At 44.4% G+C, this 22627-nt stretch overlaps 1 protein-coding gene across 4 annotated transcripts in view; it reads right to left on the reverse strand.

Annotated features, from left to right (window-relative positions):
- SHISA6 (shisa family member 6) overlaps window positions 1-22627 on the reverse strand; it is a 290024-nt gene that overhangs the window by 138300 nt on the left and 129097 nt on the right. For 2 of the 4 annotated variants that reach the window (XM_014789497.2, XM_087440415.1), the window contains exon 4: window positions 17132-17227. The exons of the other annotated variants lie outside the window; for them this stretch is intronic. In XM_014789497.2, coding sequence (XP_014644983.2) covers window positions 17132-17227 — 96 coding nt within the window. The remainder of the gene's footprint in view (window positions 1-17131; window positions 17228-22627) is intronic. 4 annotated transcript variants of the gene reach the window in all.

Genomic DNA, 22627 nt, shown 5'->3' on the forward strand with positions numbered 1-22627 from the left:
ATTCCACTGCTGGGTATTTATCCAAAGAACTTGAAAACACCAATACATAAAGATACATGCACCCCTGTGTTCATTGCAGCGTTATTCACAATAGCCAAGACTTGGAAGCAACCTAAGTGCCCACCAAGGGACGAATGGATAAAGAAGATGTGGTATATATACACAATGGAATACTACTCAGCCATAAGAAACGATGAAGTCTAGCCATTTGTGACAACATGGATGGACATTGAGGGTATTATGCAAAGTGAAATAAGTCAGAGGGAGAAGGTCAAATACCATATGATTTCCTTCATTAAGTAGTAGATAATAACAACAATAAACAAACACATAGAGACAGAGATTGGATTGATGATTATCAGAGGGGAAGGGGGGAGGGAGGAGGGCGAAAGGGATAATTCAGCACATGTGTGTGGTGATGGGTTGTAATTAGTATTTGGGTGGTGAACATGATGTAATCTGTGCAGAAATAGAAGTATAATGATGTACACCTGAAATTTATACAATGTTATAAACCAATGTTACTGCAATAAAAAAAAAAAAAAGAATTCAAACGCCTTTACTGATGACAATTTTCTCCAACCTTACACATGCACTTAACTGCTGCACCACCGGGCCAGCCCCAGAGATAGAAATTTAAAGAGAATTCACTGAATTCAGGAAAGAAATGGAAGAAAAAGACAAGATGAAGACTAAAGTACAAGATGCCTAAAAAAGAATAGAGTCAAAATAAAACTTACTAAAGACATTGATGAAAGGCAAGAAGGCAATCGAGAGAATGAAAATGAACTAATGAAAGCAAAAAGAATTAGATAGAACGTGGGTGCACTGGAAGACAGGAAAGAAAAAACAGCATACCTATAACTGGAGTCCCTTAAGAAAAAAAAACAAAACTGTGGAAGATAACTAATATACAAAAATATAATTCAATAAAATTTCCTTTAAAAGAAGATTTGATGGTACTTATCAAGAGAGTTCAACAGGTACCTGGAAAAGGTACTCAGAATGATTAACTCTGATGTCCTAGTACAACTAACAGACTTCAAAAATAAAGAAAAAATTCTCAAAGCTTTCAAGCAAAAAGATAAAATAACTTACAAAGTCAGAAGAATTAAACTGTCGTCAGACTTCTCAAAAAATAGCATACAAAGCAAGGCAACAATAGAGTAGCATTTTCAAAAAACTCAAGGAAAGAAAGGGTGAACCTAGAATTTTATAACCAGGCAAACTTTCCTCTAAGAGTCAAGGCTATAGAACAACAGTTTCAAGATACAAGAACTTAGGGAATTCTGCATCCATGAGCCCTTTTTGAGCAATCTTTCGGAAGATGAACTTCATCCAACCAAGAGATGACTGGGCAAAGTTCAGTGGAAAAATAACAATGATGACCATATAGATATATAGATATGTACAATCTTGCGTCACTTAACAACAGGGATACATTCTGAGAAATGCATTGTTAGGTGATTTTGTTGTTGTGAAAACATCATAGAGTGTACTTACACAAGCCTAGATGGTATAGCCCACTACACACCTAGGCTATATGGTACTAATCTTATGGGACCACCATTATATATGCAGTCCATCGTTGATCAAAATGCTGTTATGCAGCACATGACTGTACATAGAAACAGACATAGATCTCAAAGACTAAAACACAGGTGCATAAGAGGGTAGATGATTAATGTGAAGATGCTATATCTGACAAAGTAGAAATAATGCAACTAAAAACTGGGAGGAGAAAGTAGAATAAATATTCTGATTGTTGTATAGTCAAAAGGTGTAAGTTAAAGGATATTAATAAAACCTGATAAACCAGCTGAAAAAGATTAAATATAAACACTTAGGACAAAGGAGCATTAAACATTAAGTACAAAGGTAACTACTAGGAAAAAAAACAAAAACATAAAAACCAACTTAAATACCAAAATTTTAAAAATAAATTGAATAGCAAAAGAAATACACATCTTGTAGAGAAAGTTATTAATAAACTACTCTCCAAAAGCTCCAGGCCCTGATGGTTTTACAGGAGAATTACTGCAAATCTTCAAAGACCAGACAGTCTCAATGTTGAAAACACAGTTCTAGAACATTGAAAATGAAGGAAAATTCCCAATTCCTTTAATAAAGCAAGTGTAACATTGATACTAAACATGACAGAGATAGTACAAGAAAGAAAAGGATAGACTAGTATCATTCATGAATATTAATACAAATACTAAATGAAATAGTAACAAACAGAATCCAATACAATATTAAGAAAATAATACAACATGACCAAGTGAGATTTATTCCAGGAATGCAAGATTGAGTTAGGAAATCCATTACTATTACATATCATATTAATAGATCTAGCAGAAAAATCATAGATTATCTCTCCATAGATGGTGAAAAAGCTTTTGACAAAATTCAATACTTATTCTTGATTAAAAAAAAAAAACCCTCAAGAAAATAGGAATTGAGAAACACTTTTTTAACATAAATTAATCTGAATCAATATATATCTATATGTCTGTCTATCTATCTATCTATCTATCTATCTCTCTATCTATCTATCTATCTACTTTTTCTCTAAAGACAGTATCTTAATGGGAAAGCTCTAGAGCATTTTCACTACCATCAGAAACAAGGCAAAGATGCCCTCTATCTCCATCACCATTCAACATTGTACTAGTAGTATTAAGCCAAAGCCATCAGACAAGAGAAATCAATTAGAGGTATAAGTGTAAAGAAGAAGTAAAACTACCTTTATTTGCATATGATATGATAGTGTACCTGGAATGCCAATGATAAAAATAACTCAGACAATAAAAGAAATCACTAAGATTGCAGGATATATAATTGACACACAGAAAAGCCTTCATACACACAAACATAACCAGTTACAGGTCATACTGGTAGAGAAACCCCCCAAGATGATCAAATACTTAGAAATAAACCTAACAACATGTGATCCTGGACCAAAGACTCACTTTTCCTTTGCTATAAAGGACATTAATGGTACATTTGAATAAAAGGTGTAGATTGGGGTAATGGTATTTTATCAGTGTTAATCTTCTGATTTTGACAATCATACTGTGGATATGGAAGAGAATGTCCTTGATTTGAGGAAATGCACACTTAAGTATTTAGGGGTAAAGGGCCATATCTGCAAGTTACTCTCAAATATTAAAAACAAAAAAGTAAAATTTTCTAAAAGTACATTTTACCTATGTACTTTTAGAAAAAAAACATATATACACATATATATGTGTATGTGTATGTCTATATATATATATACACACACACACAAATACAAATGTATGGAGAGACAGAGAATGATAAAGCAAATGTGATAAAATGTCAAAATTTGGAGAATTTGAAGGCATACAGGATTTGCACTATTTTTGTAACTTTTTTGTAAGTCTGAAATTATTTCTAAGTAAAAACATTAAAAAAATCGCAAGTCAGTGAAAAGTAAGTGGTGGTCCTAATACTGGTTGTGTAAGTGATGGTATAATAGGATGGACTATTAAGCCACCGTTGGAAAAATAAAAGAGTGAGGTAGATCTGCATGTGCATATATTGAGTGACCTCCAAGCTATACTAAGTTTCAAAAGCAAGATGCAGAATGATGCATACATTGTATTCTTTTTGTGTTTAAAATGCATATGGTTGGAGTTGTAAAGGGTACATAAGGAGTACAGTGATGGTGCAAATAAAGGGGAACTAATTCTTACAAAAGTGTAGAGGAGCGGAGAGCAGCTGTGGAGAAGACTGAAGAAAGGACCCAGGAAACCACCCACGCCATCCCTGACTGTGTGCCTCAGCACACACGCACAAGTCCTGGAACATCAGGACCAGAGGCATCTTGTAGACAAGTCTGCAGGTAGGGAGAAGCAGACCCACAGAGGTGAAGCAATTTTCCCAAAACCACATTCACCTGCAAGAACTTCTCAGGTCTCCTGACTCCCAGTTTAGTGTTGTTTCAATTCATTCATTCATTCATCCATTCATCCATTCACTCACTCATTCACAAATATCCACTGAGCATCAACTATGCGCCAGGCACTGTGCTAGTATGGGGAACACAGTGGTAAACATCCCCAGACATGGTCCAAGCTCACATAGTCAGTGGTAAAGGCAGACATTAGGCAAGAAATAATACAAATTACAAACAATTTATTGAAGAGTTTGGGAAAAGAAATATTAAGGGTGCAATTGAAAAATATAACGGAAGATCTAGTTTCCATTTGAAGGCCAAGGAAGACTTACTTGAAGAAGGGAAATTCAATTAGAGACCTGAACAATGAGTAGACTGGTCTGATAAGGACCAAAGGGGAAGAACATTCCAGATGGAAGGAACAGGCTGTGAAAGGCCCTAAGGAAGGAAGAACAGAAAGTAAACCAATTTTGGCTAGAGTGCAGTGAACAAGAAGGAGAACAGCATCCTAAGAGGCTCCATCAGTAGGCAGCGGCCAGAACGTGCAGGGCCTTGTATGCCACCTGTTCGCTTTGCTCCTGAGTCATGTTGTCAGCAGAGGAACAGAGGAAGGGATGGGCAGTATGTGCACATTGTCATTTAAGAGTTTTGAACTCAGCCAGTATTTTTATGATGGGCGAGTGGTCTTCTGAAGAGTTAAGGTTAATATTTAAGACTCCGGCTCCAACATAGAGCCTTGGAGATTTCATAAAGCAGAGGGTGACAATAGATCTAAGCTTTAGGTTAGGTTAGGTAAATTGGATTAAATCAGATTAAATTAGGTTGGAATAAGTTAGGTCACTCTGGCTGCTCAGTAGAGGACAGGATGTGGGGGGCAAGAGTGGAACTCCATGTAGGAGGTCTTTGCAAGTTGTCTAGATGGGAAGTGAGGGAGTCGTGGACTGGGATGCTAGGTAAAAAGGGGAAGAGCAGTGGTCAAGGTCAAGATAACGGAATGGAATAGTAATGAACCCGGCAGTGGGCGGTGTGGGAAAGATGTCAAGGACAGCTAGGGAGGGTTCTACTTGAGCACCTGAGTAACCAGGGGTGCCATTTGCTGAGGGACCCAAGCCTCCATCTGTACAAGCAGAAGCTTCTGTCAAAGCTGTGACCAGCCGATCTCTGCACAGCTGGCGTCCGTGTCACAGCCTCGTCCATTCCAGTTGAATGGATTGAGGGTTCAGGAGCATCTGTGTTCAATCGCTCTTAGTAAAAAACCAGAAAACCATTATACTCCTCCGGAATTGCTCACCCAGGGCAAAAGTAAAACGATGCACTGGGAAGCAGATGAAGAGAACAAGAATCTGACATCAATCCTATTCAAGCAATGAATACTTTATAAGCTCTGGCCCCTCTGAATCCAAGTTGCACATTTATGCACTGCTGGGGGAAGGGCCTTCAGATACAAACTATGAATGATCTGCTGTTAACCTTGGAAAACATCACCTCTCTCCAGCACTACACATGTATCCAGAGGGTCTTCTTGCAAGTATCTGAGAGTGTGGGCAGAAGAAAAGGCCACTCTGAGAACACACGGGGGTGTGCAAACTCAAAGCCTCCTCTGAGAGAAAAGCTCTCTGCCTTATTCTGTGCAGTACATTCAGGAGGTGTCTTATCCTGAAACTACCCCAGAATATCAGAGAACAAAGGGGCTTATTAATCCTTAGTGCACTGATCTGTATGAGGAAAATGAGGTCCGACACAGTGAAACTATCAACATCACAAGTCAGAAATCCACCGCTGAGGCCACAGTTGAGTCTCCACAGAGCACTTGCTCCACGAGCCCACTCCACTCCATTCCTCTCATCTCTGCAGTCAGAGCTACACCAGATTCACGCAAGGGAGCTCACTCTTGGTGGGGGGAGAGAGGCCCGGGGAGTTGACCATAAGTTTGCTACGTCCATCTCTGCCCATGGAGTCAGCCTCCCACAGAGGCCTGCTGTTTGGGGTTTCTTTTATTTCATAGTTTTATTCTTAAAAGCAGAAAAGTAGAGAGAAGGAGGGTATGGGTAGTGATAATCAACTAGAATTTCGAACTCAGCCTATATTGTGGGCCTGGGAGGATTCAGGACACTGCCTCCAACCCACCTTTCTAGTTTCATTTCCTGCTATTCCCCCCTACAGGTATCCTATGGCCCTGTCACTTTCCTGCACCCCTCTAAGGGCATCTTGTGCCATCGCTGCCCTGGCATTTCCACTTCCATGCCTTTGTTCTGGAGGCTCCCCCACCTGAAGTGCCCACCCTGCCCCACTCTCGGCTTCTCACATTCTTCCTGCCCCGCAAGGACCATCTCAACTCCTATCTCCTGTAGGATGCCATTTAGGACTCCTCCATTAAGAGGCGATGTTTTCCTCTCTTAAACCCACGCCACTCTTCTCGGGATCTACTTCATGGCACTTCCTATTTGCTTGGCAGGAATTGTGTTGCCTGGCTTCTTGAAGGCAGGCACTGTTTTACTCATTTTTGCTCAACTAATACTTAGGTGTCACTGAAAAAAACAAATCTCCATGATTCTGACATCTGGGGCAGGTCACTGGGGTCTTAGGAGGTCTCTTTGCAACTCCTCAGAGCTCAGGTATTCCTCCTCAAGTTACGTCCCTCCCCAGCTGAAGGACAACCTGGCTTTCAGTATGCAGGGTATCGAATAAGACTTCACGGCAAATGAATCTCAGAAATGGAAGTGACCTTCAAGACCATCAAAAGGACTGCACTTAAAGCAAAATTTCTTCTATAGCAGTGCTTCTCAAACTTTAGTGTCCGTATGGATCACCTGGAGATCTTGTTAAAATGCAGACTCTGATTCAGTAGGTTCAGGGTGGAGCCGAAGAGTCTGCCTTTCTAACACGATCCCAGGGGATGCCCATGTGGCTGGCCCTAGCGTTATCCTTCGAGTAATAAGTTTCTACAGCAGTCGTAAGCTATGGAAGATATGAAGAGCTACCATTTCTTGAGGGCTCAGTGCTCTGGTGCATGTGTTATCTCATACAATCTCTACACTAGCCCTGTGAGGTAGATGACACTATTACCTTATTTTATGGATGAATGTCAGAGAGGTCAAGGTCACGTGGCTAGCAAGTAGTGGAGCCAAGAGTGAATGAACATGTCTGACGCCAATGATGCTCTTCTTCTCATCATTTTGCTTCTTCCGCAGTTATCTAATCAGGGAAGTTGACATCATTATTTGGAGGGGAGTAAGACTGAGGCTGAAGCCATGACTCTAGGCAGGAAGGGCTGGGATTTCTTTATTCTGCTACATACATAATCTGCATGGAAGCAAAGTCACTGAATTATATGGTTATGTTCCAGAGAGTGGTGTCCTGAGAATCTGAGAACATCAGTATTCTGCCCCACTTCTAGGCCACCATGAAATCCTGGCAACTGTTGATTGAGAGGCTGTCTTCTCCTGGCCACAGACTCCAGCTGGCATTGAGATGGCATTCCTGCCACCCTTCCTGGGGCTTGACAGCCCCATGGGTTAGCTGTCAGGGATTGTGAGACTCTTGGCAGTGAGCAGCAGAGGACGAGGGAAGCCAGTGCCAAGGGCTGGCTCCTGGGAAGGGGAGATTCCCAACTTGGATGACTGGTCAGTGCCAAGACCAGTGCCAGGAAGAGACTGTACTGGCCCCAAACCTGCCCCTGGGGCCCACTTGAGCCATGGGTCATGACAAGAGAAAGCACAGTTCTGACACTAGGAAGGGACTCAAAAACAAGAAGAGCACAGCCCAGAACTGCTAGACCTCTGGCTGAACAAGCCAGCCTCTGGGAAAATGGAAGAACTTGATCCTCTACCCTCTTCTAATGAGGATTTAAAGAGACTGCTGAGATTCAGGGCACTCAAGGCGTCCTGTGCACCTTCCCCTCCTGCCTGAGCAGAAAAGGGGAGTCAGGCTGGTGGAAGCTGACGAGTGAAGGATGCTTCCCTGACCCCAATGACCAAAAGGACTTCTTTCTTGCCCCACTGCTGGAGACTATGGGAGATCTACCTGTGCCTGGTTACTTCTCTTTTGAAGAGAACATACACATACACTAGAGGTAAGAGTTGAAACTTCCCAAAGCAAGGAGACTTACAGTGCATCCTGACCCCTGTCCTTTTCCCTGTACTGTCTCTCCTCTCCTTACACCAGCCCAGCAGATTGTCCCAGTGGACTGGCCTGGCACCATACATGGGCCAATGGCAGCAGGCCGACAAACAAGCATTAAACAGGGACACATACGGTCCAAGACTCAGCAAAAGGCCTGATGGATGGGAATTTTTGTCTGTGCCACCGTTTACTGAGATAATATGAGTTGGGTGACAGCTATGATGTCACATCACCTGTCAGTGTGCCATTTCAACCTAAGCACTGCCTTTAGAATGAGGTGAGCCAAAGAGGGAAGGGAAGATTGTGGACTGACTTCCTCATTGCCTCAGAGAGTGGGTCTCCCAGTGGCCAACTGGGTGCTCCTAGCTCAGAAGTAGACTCTCGGATGGCTCAGGAAGTGGGCCCAGGGCACCATGCTCCTCAGATCAAGGTGCAAGGTTGAACTGCTGCTAAAACCAATCTAGGTGGAGACAGAGTCCTTGGTCAGACTGAGGAGAGTCACAGCACCCTTTCTGCTTCCTGGGGGGCCGTGAGTGTTCTTAGCAAGACCTACAGGGGAAAGGGGGTTTTGCAGAATAGCTGCCTTGAAACAAAATGGCTGAGTTTCCAAATGGAAGGATCCAACTGAGAAACTCTCAAAGGTATTGCACTGGGTTGTTTTGTTTTATTTCTTTTTATTTTGTTTGAACAAAAATGTTGAGAAATATATTCAGCAGGTGAGCGTGGAATTCGCCATTCATGTAGACCCATCTTTGCTTCTGCAGCAATCAGTTTTAACCAATTAGCCACTGTGTGAGGTTGACTCAGTTCTAACAAAATATGGAATCACGCTGATGCCACGTATTTTCTTAAGTGTAAGGCTTGGGGATAGCCTGTGTGTGCTGGCCTGGATCATGTGAAATACCATTGAACAAAGCTGAGCACGCTGAGTCAATACCTGGTTCTCGGTATCCAGCCATTACTCAGGAGTGAGCAGCCACAGAGTAAACAAAGGGAACCATCCCACGTGTGCAGATCAGATGGCTTAGATCTTTGGTGCTCTCAGCCCGGAAGCCAAGAGTTCTTCCCTGCTGTGCTCCCACTCCTTCCCACCCACCCGTGGCCTATGGAGAGGTAGGGGAAAGAATGCTCCCACGTGATACTGGCTTCTCAGAGGCCAATCTCAGGCAAACCAGGCCCAGCCTTCCCTCTCTCTTGCTTCCCGGCTCATGGTTGCCATGGAGACCAGACACCTTCTGAGTTCGGCACTTTATCTGGAGTCCAGCCTTTGAACACCTTGGTTTAGTCAAACCCACTCACTCCCTGGGCTCCTTAGAGTGTGAAATATCTAAGCTGGTTTCTTTAACCAAATGGCTCAAGAGTCCCCTTGCCACAATCCACAGGATGGTCTGAAGGCTCTTGCTCAAATCCTGGTGTGGGGGTGGTGGCCTGCAGTTCTGTAGAAGCCTACGCACCCATGCTTTCTTTTCCAGAAGAGAAGACCTAATTTCAAACCCTGTATCACATGCAGCTGTGGGCTGCTCAGACAAGTGGGCTGGTGAGAGAGGTGAGCAGGGCCCAGGGGGCACATGGGGTTCAGACGAGCAGTGGAGCTTGGGCAAGGGCTGAGGGAAGATACCTGAGAAAGTCAGTGCTGGGTGGGATGTCCACAGCCCACATGCAACCTGAAGAAGCCCAAGCAGGTCCCTGACCTCAGCTCTGATTGACCTCAGCTCTGATTGACCTCTCCACTTGATCTGGCCACCCACTCTCAGGGTTATCCCTTGGACCTTGATCACCAAAAGCTACCCCACCTCCTGTACTCTAATATCTCCCACCCATCATGCTGACCAAAAGGCTCTGGTCCTTGCTTTCTCTTGCCCTGCCCTGTTATTCTTGGCAGGTCTTTTACCCAGACTCATCATTGGCTAACACCTGTATGCTTTCTGAATGTTAGAACCCATCTTTGGCTTCATTCCCTTCTCAGGGAGCAGGTGCCACTGGCCCAGCCCCTAGAATCTGTCCAGCCCCTCCCTCTGGACCACTGCTGCAGCTCCTCCTCCCTAGATGTGGGGGCTTGAGCAGCCGGAGTGTCACCTCTGCAACTCCCCTCCTTGCTGAGACTCCTAAACTGTCATCAGGATGGTCACTTTTCCAGCTTTGATCTCAGCACCTGCTCCGACATTCTCACCCCTTTCACAGCATTTATGCCTCTCCCTAATTTTCTGCCTCAGACCCCACAAAGAGTGGCTGGGCAGCGGGATTGGTCGCGTCCAGCCTAGGCCCCAGAGAGCGTCATTTAGACAGAATGAAGAGATCCATTCAGGATCTTTCTGTGGGGTTTGGGATGGTCCCCACAGGGCAGCAGATTTTTGCATTGTGGCCTTGTCTCCATGTCCCAGGTAATCTCAGCGAAGTCCCAAGGCTTCTAAGTGCCTGGCGACTGTGCAGGTGCCAGCTCCAGGCAGCAGCATCCTCATTCCACTTCTCTGGGCTCTAGAGATGGGTGTGAAAGATGTTCTGAGCCCAGACAGGCTGCCTGCTCACCTGTCTTCACTGGGGTGACCAACTGCCCCATCTGCCCAAGACTGAGGGGTTTCTTAGGACACAGGTCTTTTCGTGCTAAAACTGGAACAGTCCTGGGCAAACTGGGATGGTTGGTCACCCTAACCCTCACTCACCGCTGATGACCTTGCTTCCCAAATCACTGAGCAAGGATCACATATGGCCACCTGTGTGCACCTGTGGCCATGTACTCTGCCTTCCACCTGCGACTCTGGGTGGATTTCACTCCTCGCTAAGGCCAGCCCCTCCACCTGGGTGGTAGATTCCATTTGCTCTCACCTATCAGAGATGTCCCTTCTGAAATACACCCCTCACTCCTGCATCATCAATTTTCCCTTCTTTACTGGATCATTACAGCATACAAATATACTGTGATTTCTCCCAACTTAAAAGAAAAAACTCTCTTTACATCATACTCCCTTCCAGCTACTGTTCTCATTCTCTACTCTCCTTCACATTAAAACCCTAAGGAGTTGTCCATACCTGCAGCCTCCTATTCCTCTTCTCTCATTCTCTTATTTAAAAAATCTTATATAACCTTTTATTATGAAGCATTTCAAACGTATCCCCAAAACAGAGAGAATAACACAATGAACCTTCCTCTTCCCGTCACTCAGTCTGCCCGGATCACGTAGAAGCACATCCCAGGCATTATCCCTTCTCTCTTGCATCCATTGGACAAAATGTTGCCCCACTACCCCAAACTGCTCTTGCCAAGCTCCCCAGTGACCTCCACGTTACTAGGTCACAGCCAGTGGTCACTTCTCAGGCTTCATCTCATTGGACTTCTCCACAACTTATAACAGCTGATGGCTCTCTGCCTGGAAATACTTGTTTTTTTTCTACCCGGTTTCTAAGACACCACACTGCCCTGATTTTTCTGCTTCCTGGCTTCCCCCTCCTGACTAGTGTCCTCTGTAGGTCCCTCCTCATCTCCCCAACCTTTCCATGTTGGGGTGCCCAATAGCTCCCGTCTGGAGCCTCTGCTCACCTGAGGACTGACACTCACTCCCTAGCTGATCTCATCCAGTCCCCCGGCTTCACATACTGGAAACTCCCACATTTATATCCCCAGCCAGGACATCGCCCCTGAACTTGACATTTCCACATGGATGATTAATAAGCATCTAAAACTTAATATGAAGCCAGACTGAGTTCATGTCACCCCCAACCTCTGCCTAAACCCTGTCCCTCCCACAGATTTCCATCTTCCTAATGCCTCAGGCCAAAAATATTTTGTTTTTCAGATCCTTAAATGACCCACAGGCCCTGTGTGGTCAAGCCCCAGCCCCTTTCTGACCTCACCGCCTACTGCCCACACTCCAGCTCGTCTGCTCCAGCCTCACAGCTGTCCCCATGCAAGCCAGGTGGGCAATGCGTGGCTCTCCCCTCAGCCTGGGTGACCCCTCCCCGGGAATACAGATGGCTTGATCCTTCACCTCCTTCAGTCTTTGCTCAAATGTCACTTTTTTTCTGAGGCCTCCTGGATGCTCTTTTAAGAATTGCAACTGAGGAGTTGCAATTCTTTCCCCTTTCCCTGCCTTGTTTTGTTCCATAGCTTTTAACTCCATCTGACACACTTCATATATTGACTTCTTCTTTATTTCTATCATCTCTCACTGGCATGTCAGTTTGTCCGCTGTGTCCTCAGTGCTCAGGGTTGGGCAGAGAGCAGGTGCTCAGCATGTGTGCTTACGTGAAGGAACGAATGACCAGATGGGCAATGGTGTCCGCTGCCCACAAAGGGGCAACCACTTTGGAGCTCCTACCTTTTAGCAAAGCCTTCAGGGATTTCTCTGTCTCTCTCTCTCTCATACACACATGCGTGCGCACACACACATGCCCCTCTCTCTGGCTCCCGGCATGGTGGGAAGGACCTGGTGAACAGTGAGAAACACCAGAGGAAGAGCAGGCAGTAGTAACCTGCACTTCACTCTCACTCTGCACACTGCCTGAGTGCGGGAGGTGGCTGCGGTGAGCACAAGCCGTAAGGACTTGGCCTGAGTGGCCTAGGATGCACGAATGGAGATCACTGGAATTAACTCTGTTGTCACGTGGGGCTTCTGGAAAGCGTCTTCGGCTCTTTCGGCCAGCCTCAAAAACAGCCAACCTACCTGCGATTGTAACCAAACTGCCTAAATAGAATAGAGTCCCTGCAGGTGTGTGCATTTAGACAGGCCCTGAGAAATTATCAGAGGGGGCTGAGCTTCCTTTCTGGAAGGCCAGACCCGGCTAAGCTGGTGTTAACAATGTTCTGACGACTGGTCTGTCTGCTTTTTGTGACTTCCGATCTTACAAAATGTGGACCTCTGATAAGAACAGCCGTCGGTTATTGAGTGCTTACGTGTGTGGGTCCCGCTGAACCGCTGCCCATACCCCACCTCGCTCCTCCCTTCGTCCAGAGGCAGGATGTGCAGTGGTTGGGAGAACAATCTTTGGAAATAAGCCTGGATTTGGAGTGAAACCGCACTGTTTGATGTTGACTTGGGCAAGTTACTCAACCACTCGAGTTTCCGTTTTTCACCTGTAACATGGGGATAAGAAGAGCTCTCCCTCGGGGTTGTTGTAATGGTGGGAATAAGACAGTGTGGTGAAGCGCCGGCAGGTACCACCTGGCTCGGTAGATAGAAGCCTTTATCCTGGGGCTTTCATCGCCGCAGCCCGGGTGGACTCTGTGCCTCCCTAAAGACTGCTCTGCGCTTCTGCATGGGAGGCTGGAGGATCTTGTCTAATTAACAGAGAAAAGGTTGTAGGGGGACCAAAACTCAAGGCCACTCTGATCACTATCTTCCTTAGCCTTGACTTCCATTTACCCTAATGGATGAGCAAGCAGGAGGTCAAAGGAAGAAATCAGAGCAGGGGAGACTGGCAGAAGTAGTTCCTTAGAAGAAGGAGAAAGTAAGAGGAAAAGTCAGAATTATGGGAAAAGGCACATCATTCAGTGAGGAAGTCCTGAAGAGGGGCGTCAGCACAGACTCTGGTGCCCGTGAGCCTGAGGCAGTGCTATGCCACCTGGGAGGTTGGCCAATGACTTTGTGACCTCCTAGGCTAAAATGTGGGGTCTCCCAACAGGACAGAGATGGAGCAGGGAGCTTTGGTGCTTATGCAGCCCCCATGGTCAGAATTCTATTTCTTCTAATGTCTCAACTTCTCAATTCCACTAACAAAACAATATGCACTTATTTAGGCTTCATCTGAGAGGATTTAATTACCCGTGCACATGCGGATCTTGCTATAAAGCAGGCAGATCTATACACATCCTCATCGCAGCTCTCTGAAATTGGAGGAGCCCTCACGGAAGCTAGAGAGCACTTCTCTGCATGACGCCCTGGGGCCTGTGAAGTGGCAGACAGGACTGGCTACATCCAAGCTTCCCATGAAGGTTTCCAATGCCATTTAGAACAGGGACCATCCATGCTAGGTTTTCATATAATCAGAGTCTGATTAGAAATACATGTTCAATTTGGTGATACAGGTTGGTATGGCAATGATATTACCTTCTAAAGCAGATGTTAGCTACCCCACTAGTTCTGAGGGTCATAGTGGGGATACACAATCAGCCAGTGCCACCAGAAAGCCTAAGGCAAATGTAGGAAAAGGAAAAAAGGAATAAAGAGGAACCAGAAGGCAGTAACTGAAGTTGAAGCAAAAAAAAATAAGTAGAGAAAGAAAAGGAAGAGAATTAAACACACATGATGGACAATGGTCCCAGTTTAGATATCTGAGTGGTTCCCTTCCCACGGGATATTCACATGGGGCTGGTTTGCTTACAGGTGCCACTCAGAGTTGAACTTAGTTTGCTCTGAAGGAAGGGAGAATGGAGCCTGGCTCTTTTCCAGAAATCTGGGCTGTGCAGGGATAGAGTCCCTGATACTGGATTGGAATCCCCATTTCCAAAGTCCCCGTCCCCAACCCCAGTCTCTTTGCTCATGAAACTTGAGTTATTATCTAAATAAGAAAATACACACAAGGCACATTCCTGGTAAGAAAAGGATTTAGAGGCCTTGGGTGGAAGGGAATGGAGAAGAGGATCTGGTAAGGGCAATGGGTGGGAGGACAGGCCATGCATCAGGCGTGCACAAGAGGGCTGGGTGAGGCTACAGAACAAGCTAAGATGGGGAGATAATATGCAGTGGCCATAGCCAAGCCCCACACGCATGGGCAGGATAGAGTTTCCTGGATGCCCCAGGTGACAGCAACCAAAAAGACAGACGGGGACAGAGAATCGCCTTTATGTTGTTCTGATGGAAGTCTAGTTAATTTGAAAGCAGCCTTATGTCCACCACCTGATAAATGCATCATCTGGCTCCCCTATGGCTCTGATCCCATCTCCTTCTACTCATCCTCTTCTATCCTGCCTCACTCACACTGGCCTCCTTCCTATTTCTTGACACCACAAGAAAGCTTCTACTTCAGGGCCTTCCTGTTGCCTCTGCCTGGGATGCAGGTCTCTGCTCAATTACCACCTTATCCAAGATGCCTTCCCTGATGAGAGTAGCTTCCTGCCACAGCCCTCTCTGCCCCCTTACCTGCTTTGGGTTTTCTCCTTGCACTTATTATCAAGAATTTATTTTGTCTGCTTCCCCCAATGGAATGTGTGTTCTACAAGGGCAGATTCTATTTTGTTTACTTCTGAATATTGCTTAGCACATAGCAGGCCTCGTGAAATATTTGTTGAATGAATGTGTGAACCAAAAGCCACAACGTTTATAACATATGTACAAAGAGTTTCATTGATTGAACTGTTTGGTGTTTCAGGGTGAACCACATATATGGAGTAGGGGTAAGGATGGGAAACCACTGCAGTTGAGAAGCCTTAGTAAGAGTTGCTGTGCTCTGTTGGAAAGATCCAGATTTGTAGCTCTGCTCCATGGGGCCTAGGCTTGTGGTAGCTAGCCTCCAAAATGGCCCCCAGTGATCCTCAGCACCTGATATTCACACTTTGTGTAGTCCCCTCCCATCTTGAATAGGGCTGACTTGCATAACCAATTGAATATTGTGAAAATGATGGTGTGTAACCAATAGGCTTGGTCATAGAAGACATTGCAGCATCTGTCTTTCCCTTTCTTAGATCACCCATTCTGAGGAAGCCCAGCTACCAAGCTGTAAAGATGCTCAAGTAGCCATGGAGACAACACCATAGGGAGGAACTGATGCCTCCTTCCAACAGCCAGCACAATATGAGTGCACCATCTTGGAAGCAGGTCCTCCCGCCCCAGTCAAGTCTTCAGATGATGCAGTCCCTGCTGACATCTTGGCTGTGACCCCATGAGAGACCCCATGCCAGAAGCACCCAGCTCAGCTGTTCCCAAATTCCTGACCCACACAAACTATGTGAGATAATAAATGTTTATTGTTGTTTTAAAATGCTACATTTTAGAGTAATTTGTTTCACAGCAATAGGTAATTATCATAAAGCAGATGACGTGTGGGCCAAGCCATCCCAGGTTTGAGTTGACATGGTTATGACTAGGAGTGTGTCTTTCACTGGTTAACTGTGCAGCCCATGTCCCCTTCCGGAGCCAGCTGGTCCCGATTTGATTCTTCAACTCTTAGTAGCCACAAATGCCACCTGTATCCTCAATAAACTTTATTTAGACACAAAGAGACACAACAGAAAATACATACACAGATACAGATTTTTTTTTCTCTATAGGATGAACAAACATCACATAAGGAATTTAAAAATTTGGTGCATGGAATGTAAGAAAGAATTGCAATGTTCCTTGTTCACTCACACTTAAAACAGACACAGATTTCAGAGGAAGACAGAGATGTCCCATCCCTACAACATAATTCACAGTTAGACTATAACAGTACACAGGTGTGAGGAAGGTAATCACAGGAGTTAGGGATCGAGTTACTCTTGATATGACAGAATGCTCACAACACTAGTAGGACTCTGTTTAAACAAAAGACAGAATCGAGGCTCCCACACCCCCTGCACAGATGCTCTGCAAGCTGTCAGCTAGGTCACAAAGCAGCCCAGCAGAAACGCCACATTAGCTCTCGTCTTGCGGCTTGAAGGTCTGCATAACCTCTACCTTTGTGTCCACATCACAGAGAGTTTACATAGACGCACTTAAGACGCTGAAACTCTCGACGTGCACGCTGGCTTAGAAATGCACAGTACAGAACATTGACATCAGTTTATGAAATGTGGCTTTAGAAAGGAAAAGGAATAATAGCCAAGAGGAGAACAAACACTTTGCAAATGCTGCCACATCCACGGGCAGTGTTTGCCACTAGGCTGCCTGTGGTCCCCTCCCACAGGGAGCCACTGGCATCTGTGTCCTGCTCCATGCCATGGGTGGAGCAGGACGGATGTCTCTTGGAAGTCTATTATTGCCTTCTAAAGCCACACCTGTGGCCTCCCGGTCACTCCTGCCAGAAGCCATGCATGTCACCTGGACAAGCTGTCACGGAACCACCCCACCTATTCCTGTGCCGGACAAGCCTCTGGCCTCCACACCGTCTTCACATTTCACATCGGGGTTCCCTAGGCAACCTCTGTATTTTAGTAAAAAATGGTTTCCACTGTACCCTTCGTGTGTCCTCTTCCTAATGTGACAAATCCAGATGAGATGAAGTTATGGAGATCAGGTCCTCCACTTCGGTAAGCATCCTTCCCATAATGTCCTGCAAGAAGATGGGGCAGAATTACCTGGCGCATCCATGACACCAACAAGAAGACAAATGTTGCAGCTCCAGTGCACCCCGTGATGATGATGAACTTAAGTTCAAATCATCAGCTAAGTCAGAAGGCAGAAGCAACCAAGAAAAAAAAAAAATATATATATATATATTTTATATATAAAAATTTATATATGTTTTTATATATAAAGATTTATATATAACATATAACATATAATATATAATATATAGTGATATATATATTATTGTGCAACAAAGAACAACCTGGGAAGGTTATGTTGAAAGCAGAACGGGGAAAAGGAGACATGTGGCTTGATTCTGGCATTTCTGACTGAGCACACCAGAACCTCAGTCTATTTGTCCTACCATCCTTTCCTTTGTCCCAGCTTCCTCCTTTCTCTTTCTTGCCTCACTCATTTGTTGTCTCTCTTTCTGAAGCACAGAGGCCTGGGTCTGATCAGGACTGCTCTATGGACGTGGATGTTTATGAATCACACCACATCCTATGGAACTATAGTCTTGTGGCTTAGGAGAAATCCACCTCCGCTGAGGCTGACAAGTGGAATGGGGGTTATAAAACATTGGAAAAATATTTATGTGCTCTCCCCTCTTGACTTTCTGCAATAAGATCTTATCTCTCGTCAGCCTAATGCATCCTTCTACCTGTGGGGTTGGAGTGAGGAAAAGACCGAGGACAGGTTAGGACCTGGGAGAAGAAATTCAGAGAGAAAGAGAGTTAATGTTCTGCTTCTGACATTCAAAGTAGGATTTCCCAATACACTTGAAATGCAGGCACTGTAAAGCAAGAAAGGACTCTCTCAGTGCCATCCTGAGTGTGCACATGTGAAAATGGAGAGAAGCCATATTTTTGTCATGTTGCCACAAGAGCATATTAAACACCGTACTTACAATTACAACAATGTGCAGAACTACATAAGATGTAATGTTAAGTCAAAAAGTGGACATAAAAAGCTATATTAAATATGATCACAATGCTTTAAAAAATTCAAACCAGTGCCTACCAAAAACAAAAAAAGAAGAGCTTGAAAGAAAACACACCAGATACTGACAGTTGCCTTTGGATAGTTGGAACATGAGTGTTATTTCTTCTCCCCTTTCAACTTTCTACATTTCCCTAGTTTTTCCTATAATAAATATGTAATTTTTATAATATAAACAGGTAAAATAAATTTTTAGGGGGAAAATTTATGATAAATGCAAAGACAACCTAAATCATATTTTTTTTTAGCAGGGCACCCTCTGCTTTAGATCTCAAACATGGGTGCATGTCAGAATTATCTGGAAGCTTTTAAAAATACAGATGTCCAGACATAACTCCAGTGGTTCTGATTCAGTTGTCAGGGTCTGGGCTTAGACAAGGGTATTTTTAAAAAGCTCTCTAGGTGATTCTAATGTGCCACTAGAAAGGAGAACCATCGCCCTGGAGTAAATGAAGAAGCAACCCAAGTTCCCTTTATTCAGGTGGGTTCAATGAACATTTGCTGGGACCCTTGTGGGTGCCTGGCACCACCCACTATTTAAGTTCTGGGATCCAGAGTCCTTCCTCTGAAGAGTGGAGTCTGGCTGGCTCACCCCTTCCTTCTTCTCCCAGATCAGTGGTTCTCAAACCTGAGTGTGCATCAGAAAAACCAGGAGGGTATGTTAAAACACAGCTGGGCCCACTCCCAGAGTTTCTGCTTCAGTAGCTCAAGATTTTGTATTTCTGTCGAGTTGCTTAGTGATGCTGATGCTGCTGGGTTCAAGGACCACACTCTGAGAATCGCTGTCCTAGCACATCAGGAACATAAGAGAATTTTACCACAGTCTCCCTCACGCCATGCACTCTGGAATAAAATATCTCACTCCTCAGGGCACACAGCTTTTCACGAGGAACTCTCTTTTTGTAAAATATGTGGTCACAACCCAGAATTTTATGGAATAGAATTATTGGAGCTGAACTAAGAGGCTTCTGTCCACATCCCATATCTCAAGCGATGTCATGGCTCCAAAAACGGGATTCTAGTACATGAAGAAATGCATCTTCATAAGGAGATGAAGGGGAGGGAGACAGGGGGTGTGTGGAAGGGTGCGCTACCCACCCCCAGGGAGAGCAGGGGCTTTTCTCCTTCCCTGCCATGAGACAACAGAAGAGTCAGAAAAGGAAGTAACAATTCAAAACCCTCATAAATTTGGATCTCATTAATTCAGAACCTTGTGATACATCCTGCAAAATTTGGGCTAGTTTATTTTTGTGCTCCTTATAAATAAAATTTTTGATAAACAAATCAATACTGAGGAGGATGGAACATAAAACAGTGGCTGTGCGACTGACAAATCATTCTTATCTGTCAGCTGGAACAAGGTCCCTCAGGACTAAGCGCAGCTCTAGTGCTTTGGGGCAATGCTTGTTTGCAAGGGAACCCAGTGAAGTTTCCTGATCACCTACTATGTGCCAGGCAGAGGGACAGAGCCTCTGAAAACACGGCTTAATTATTCTGACACAATAACAGCGAATATTTTGTAGCATTATGCAGTTTATAAAGAGCTCTCACATATACTATTTACTTAAATTTTTAATCACTACTGCATAGTAAGTTGTCTATTATTATTATTCCCCTATTTTACTGACGGAAAAACTGAAGCCAAAGGCACAAAGTTGGTAGATGACTAAGCTGGCGCTGGCATCCAGGTCTGACTCCAAACCCCGTGTCTGTTCTATTGTGGTTTCATTTACTCCTCACAAGATCATGTGAAAAACAGTCACTTTCCCAAGTTCATGGAGCTAGTCGGTGGTAGACCCTGCATCCTAACCAGGTCTACCTGCCTCCAAATCCACAATCTTTCTATACCTCTCATCTTAGCCACCTGATCCCATGGTCTGAACAGTGCAGTTGTGACTCTTCTCTGGTCCAGAGCCAGGACTCTGTGGAAATGCTAAGCCAGGAGAAGTCCACTTGATGGTGAACAAGTTCCTAAAAGTTGGATCTGAGATGCGTGGAGCTTCAAGTACTGAGGTTCTGAGTTGGGAAAAGGAAAGATATGCTCAGGGGTAATGAGGCAGGACCAAGAGCATTTGATAGCGATAAAGAATTCTCTGGTCAAGTCAGTTTGGAAAACATTGAGTTAAATGAAATGAAAAGTAAACATGAAAACCAAGTCTAGTGAGCTGTCAATGGGCACCCAGCTCTCCAGGGAGACTTTACATTTTTCAAAGGCATCTCTCGGGGCACTTTTTAGGAAAGCTGCCCTGAGGTTGAGTTGGAGAAGACAAGCTGGTAGTTTTAGCTTTTGTTCCAGCTGCGGTCCTCAAATTTGAGTGCATCAGACTCACCTGGATGGCACATGGATTGCTGGACCCCAGCCCCAGAATTCCTGATGTAGTAGGTCAGAGGTGAGGCCTGATAATTTCCATCTCTAACAAATTCCCAAGTGATGCTGATGATGGTCACAAGTCCAAGGAGCACACTTGATGACCACTGTGTTAGAGAGAACTATTGACAGGTCAGTCTTCAGCTGGATCCAAGCCAATGCCAGCAGGTCAGGGTCTAGAATGATTTACACCCTCTGTATCCTCTAAAGGAACAACCAGTTTAGCATGAACAAGGGCAGCATAGGAATAGTTGCTACAAGTGAAGCTCTACATAGGTGGACAGTCAGAAGAGAGGGGAGTCAATGCCTCTTCTTTGCCTTGGTGATGCACAGAGTCCATGGGTTGATGACAGGAATGGTATGAATGGGTATCATAGACCTTTAACCATAACACAAAGAACCACTCCCTTATTAGTTCTGCACTTTGACCCCAAGTCTATGCCCTTCTGCCAACCATCAAGGCAGGAGGCCAAAGGCGTACGAACTTTGCCCAAATTGCAGTTCCAGAGACATAGCCATATATAAGAGAGCTCGGGGCAGAAGTAAGCAAGAGGTCCATGAGCACACTTGTTAAGTAGCATGTGCACACCCATGTCACAACACTACAAACACACAGCCCTGATCAGGAACAGGGGTGGTTTCAGCTGCAGAGTGTGCCCACCACCACCTGCTGAACCAAACTCTGCAAAGCAGCATCTGAATGAATTCTCCACCTCCAGTCCTGCCGCTGCCCTCTCACCATCACCATCATCTAGAAGTCAGAGTGACAGCACTGAGGGGCAACTGTCCCCAGGCAGGAAGCAGATTAAAGCTAAAGAGAGGTCTGAGGCTGGTTTCCTGGAGTTGTGCAGTGCTGGTGGCTCTGATAAGGAAGTGACCCTGAGGAACTAGAGGGAAAGTTTCTCTGTAAAAGAGATTTGCTGCAGGAAACAGGAGGAAAAAATGAAGTAATATCTGAATGGTGATCTCAATAAGATGTAAGAGAATTTCGAATCTGTGAAATGAGATTACCAGCCATGGGAGGGAAACAAACTGAGCAGGACAGTTTGCCTGAGTTGCAAATATGGACAATAGAGTGGATACTGAAGGAAATTGGTGAAGTAAATTCCGACGAGAGAGATGCACTGGGTACTCAGTGGGGAAGGACAAAGAGATGAAAATGATGGGAGAAAAGAAGAGACAAAGAGGAGAACTCTAGAAGTTACTATCTATTTAAAATAAGATTCCCAGAAGAGAGACAGAAGGGATAATTCAGAAGCAATAATTAAAAGTTAATACATATATGTTTTTTCTGAGCAGATGAAAGACTTCAGTCTCTAGTCAAGTATCACACTATATATTAGAAGGGACCAACGCCTAGATATTTCCCGGTGAAATGCCATTTAGAAAAATAAGGGAAAAACTCAAACCAACTTCATAAAACACTAACCCTATAGAAAGTGAAGTAACCTTTTAAAGAATTAGACTTATTTCCGTAGAGGTAGGAGACTGTACTGGGCCAAGAACACACACTTCAGAATTGGTTGACAAGAGTCAAACCTTTCTATGCGTCTCTATGCCTCTGTTTCCTTAAATGCAAAAGGAAACAATAGTAATACCCATTTCATAGACTGTTGAGAAGCGTCAATGAGTTCATATATATAAGGCATTCAGAACAATACTACTAAGTGCTATTTTAGAGTTCGCTAATATTTTTGAGTAGAGATATTTTGATTCCATTCCTCTATCTCAAAACTCATTGAAAATAATGAAAAGAAGAAAGAACAGAAAAAACTTTCTTCAGAAAAAAAAGGCCAGACTTTTCACTAAGTAGAGGTAGAACAACTGGAAAACACACACACACACACACACATACACACAAAAATCAATTCCAATGGGACTAAAGACCTAAATATGAAAAATCAAACATTAACCCTGTTAGAAAAGACTATAGGAGAATATGTTAATGATCTCAAAATAGGGAAAGATTTTTAAACAAGGATCAAAAGGCCCAGACTAAAGAGAAAACAACTGAAA

This window comes from Ceratotherium simum, chromosome 16 (assembly GCF_057802395.1).
Source record: "Ceratotherium simum simum isolate JZ-2026a chromosome 16, ASM5780239v1, whole genome shotgun sequence".
Taxonomy (NCBI): domain Eukaryota; kingdom Metazoa; phylum Chordata; class Mammalia; order Perissodactyla; family Rhinocerotidae; genus Ceratotherium; species Ceratotherium simum.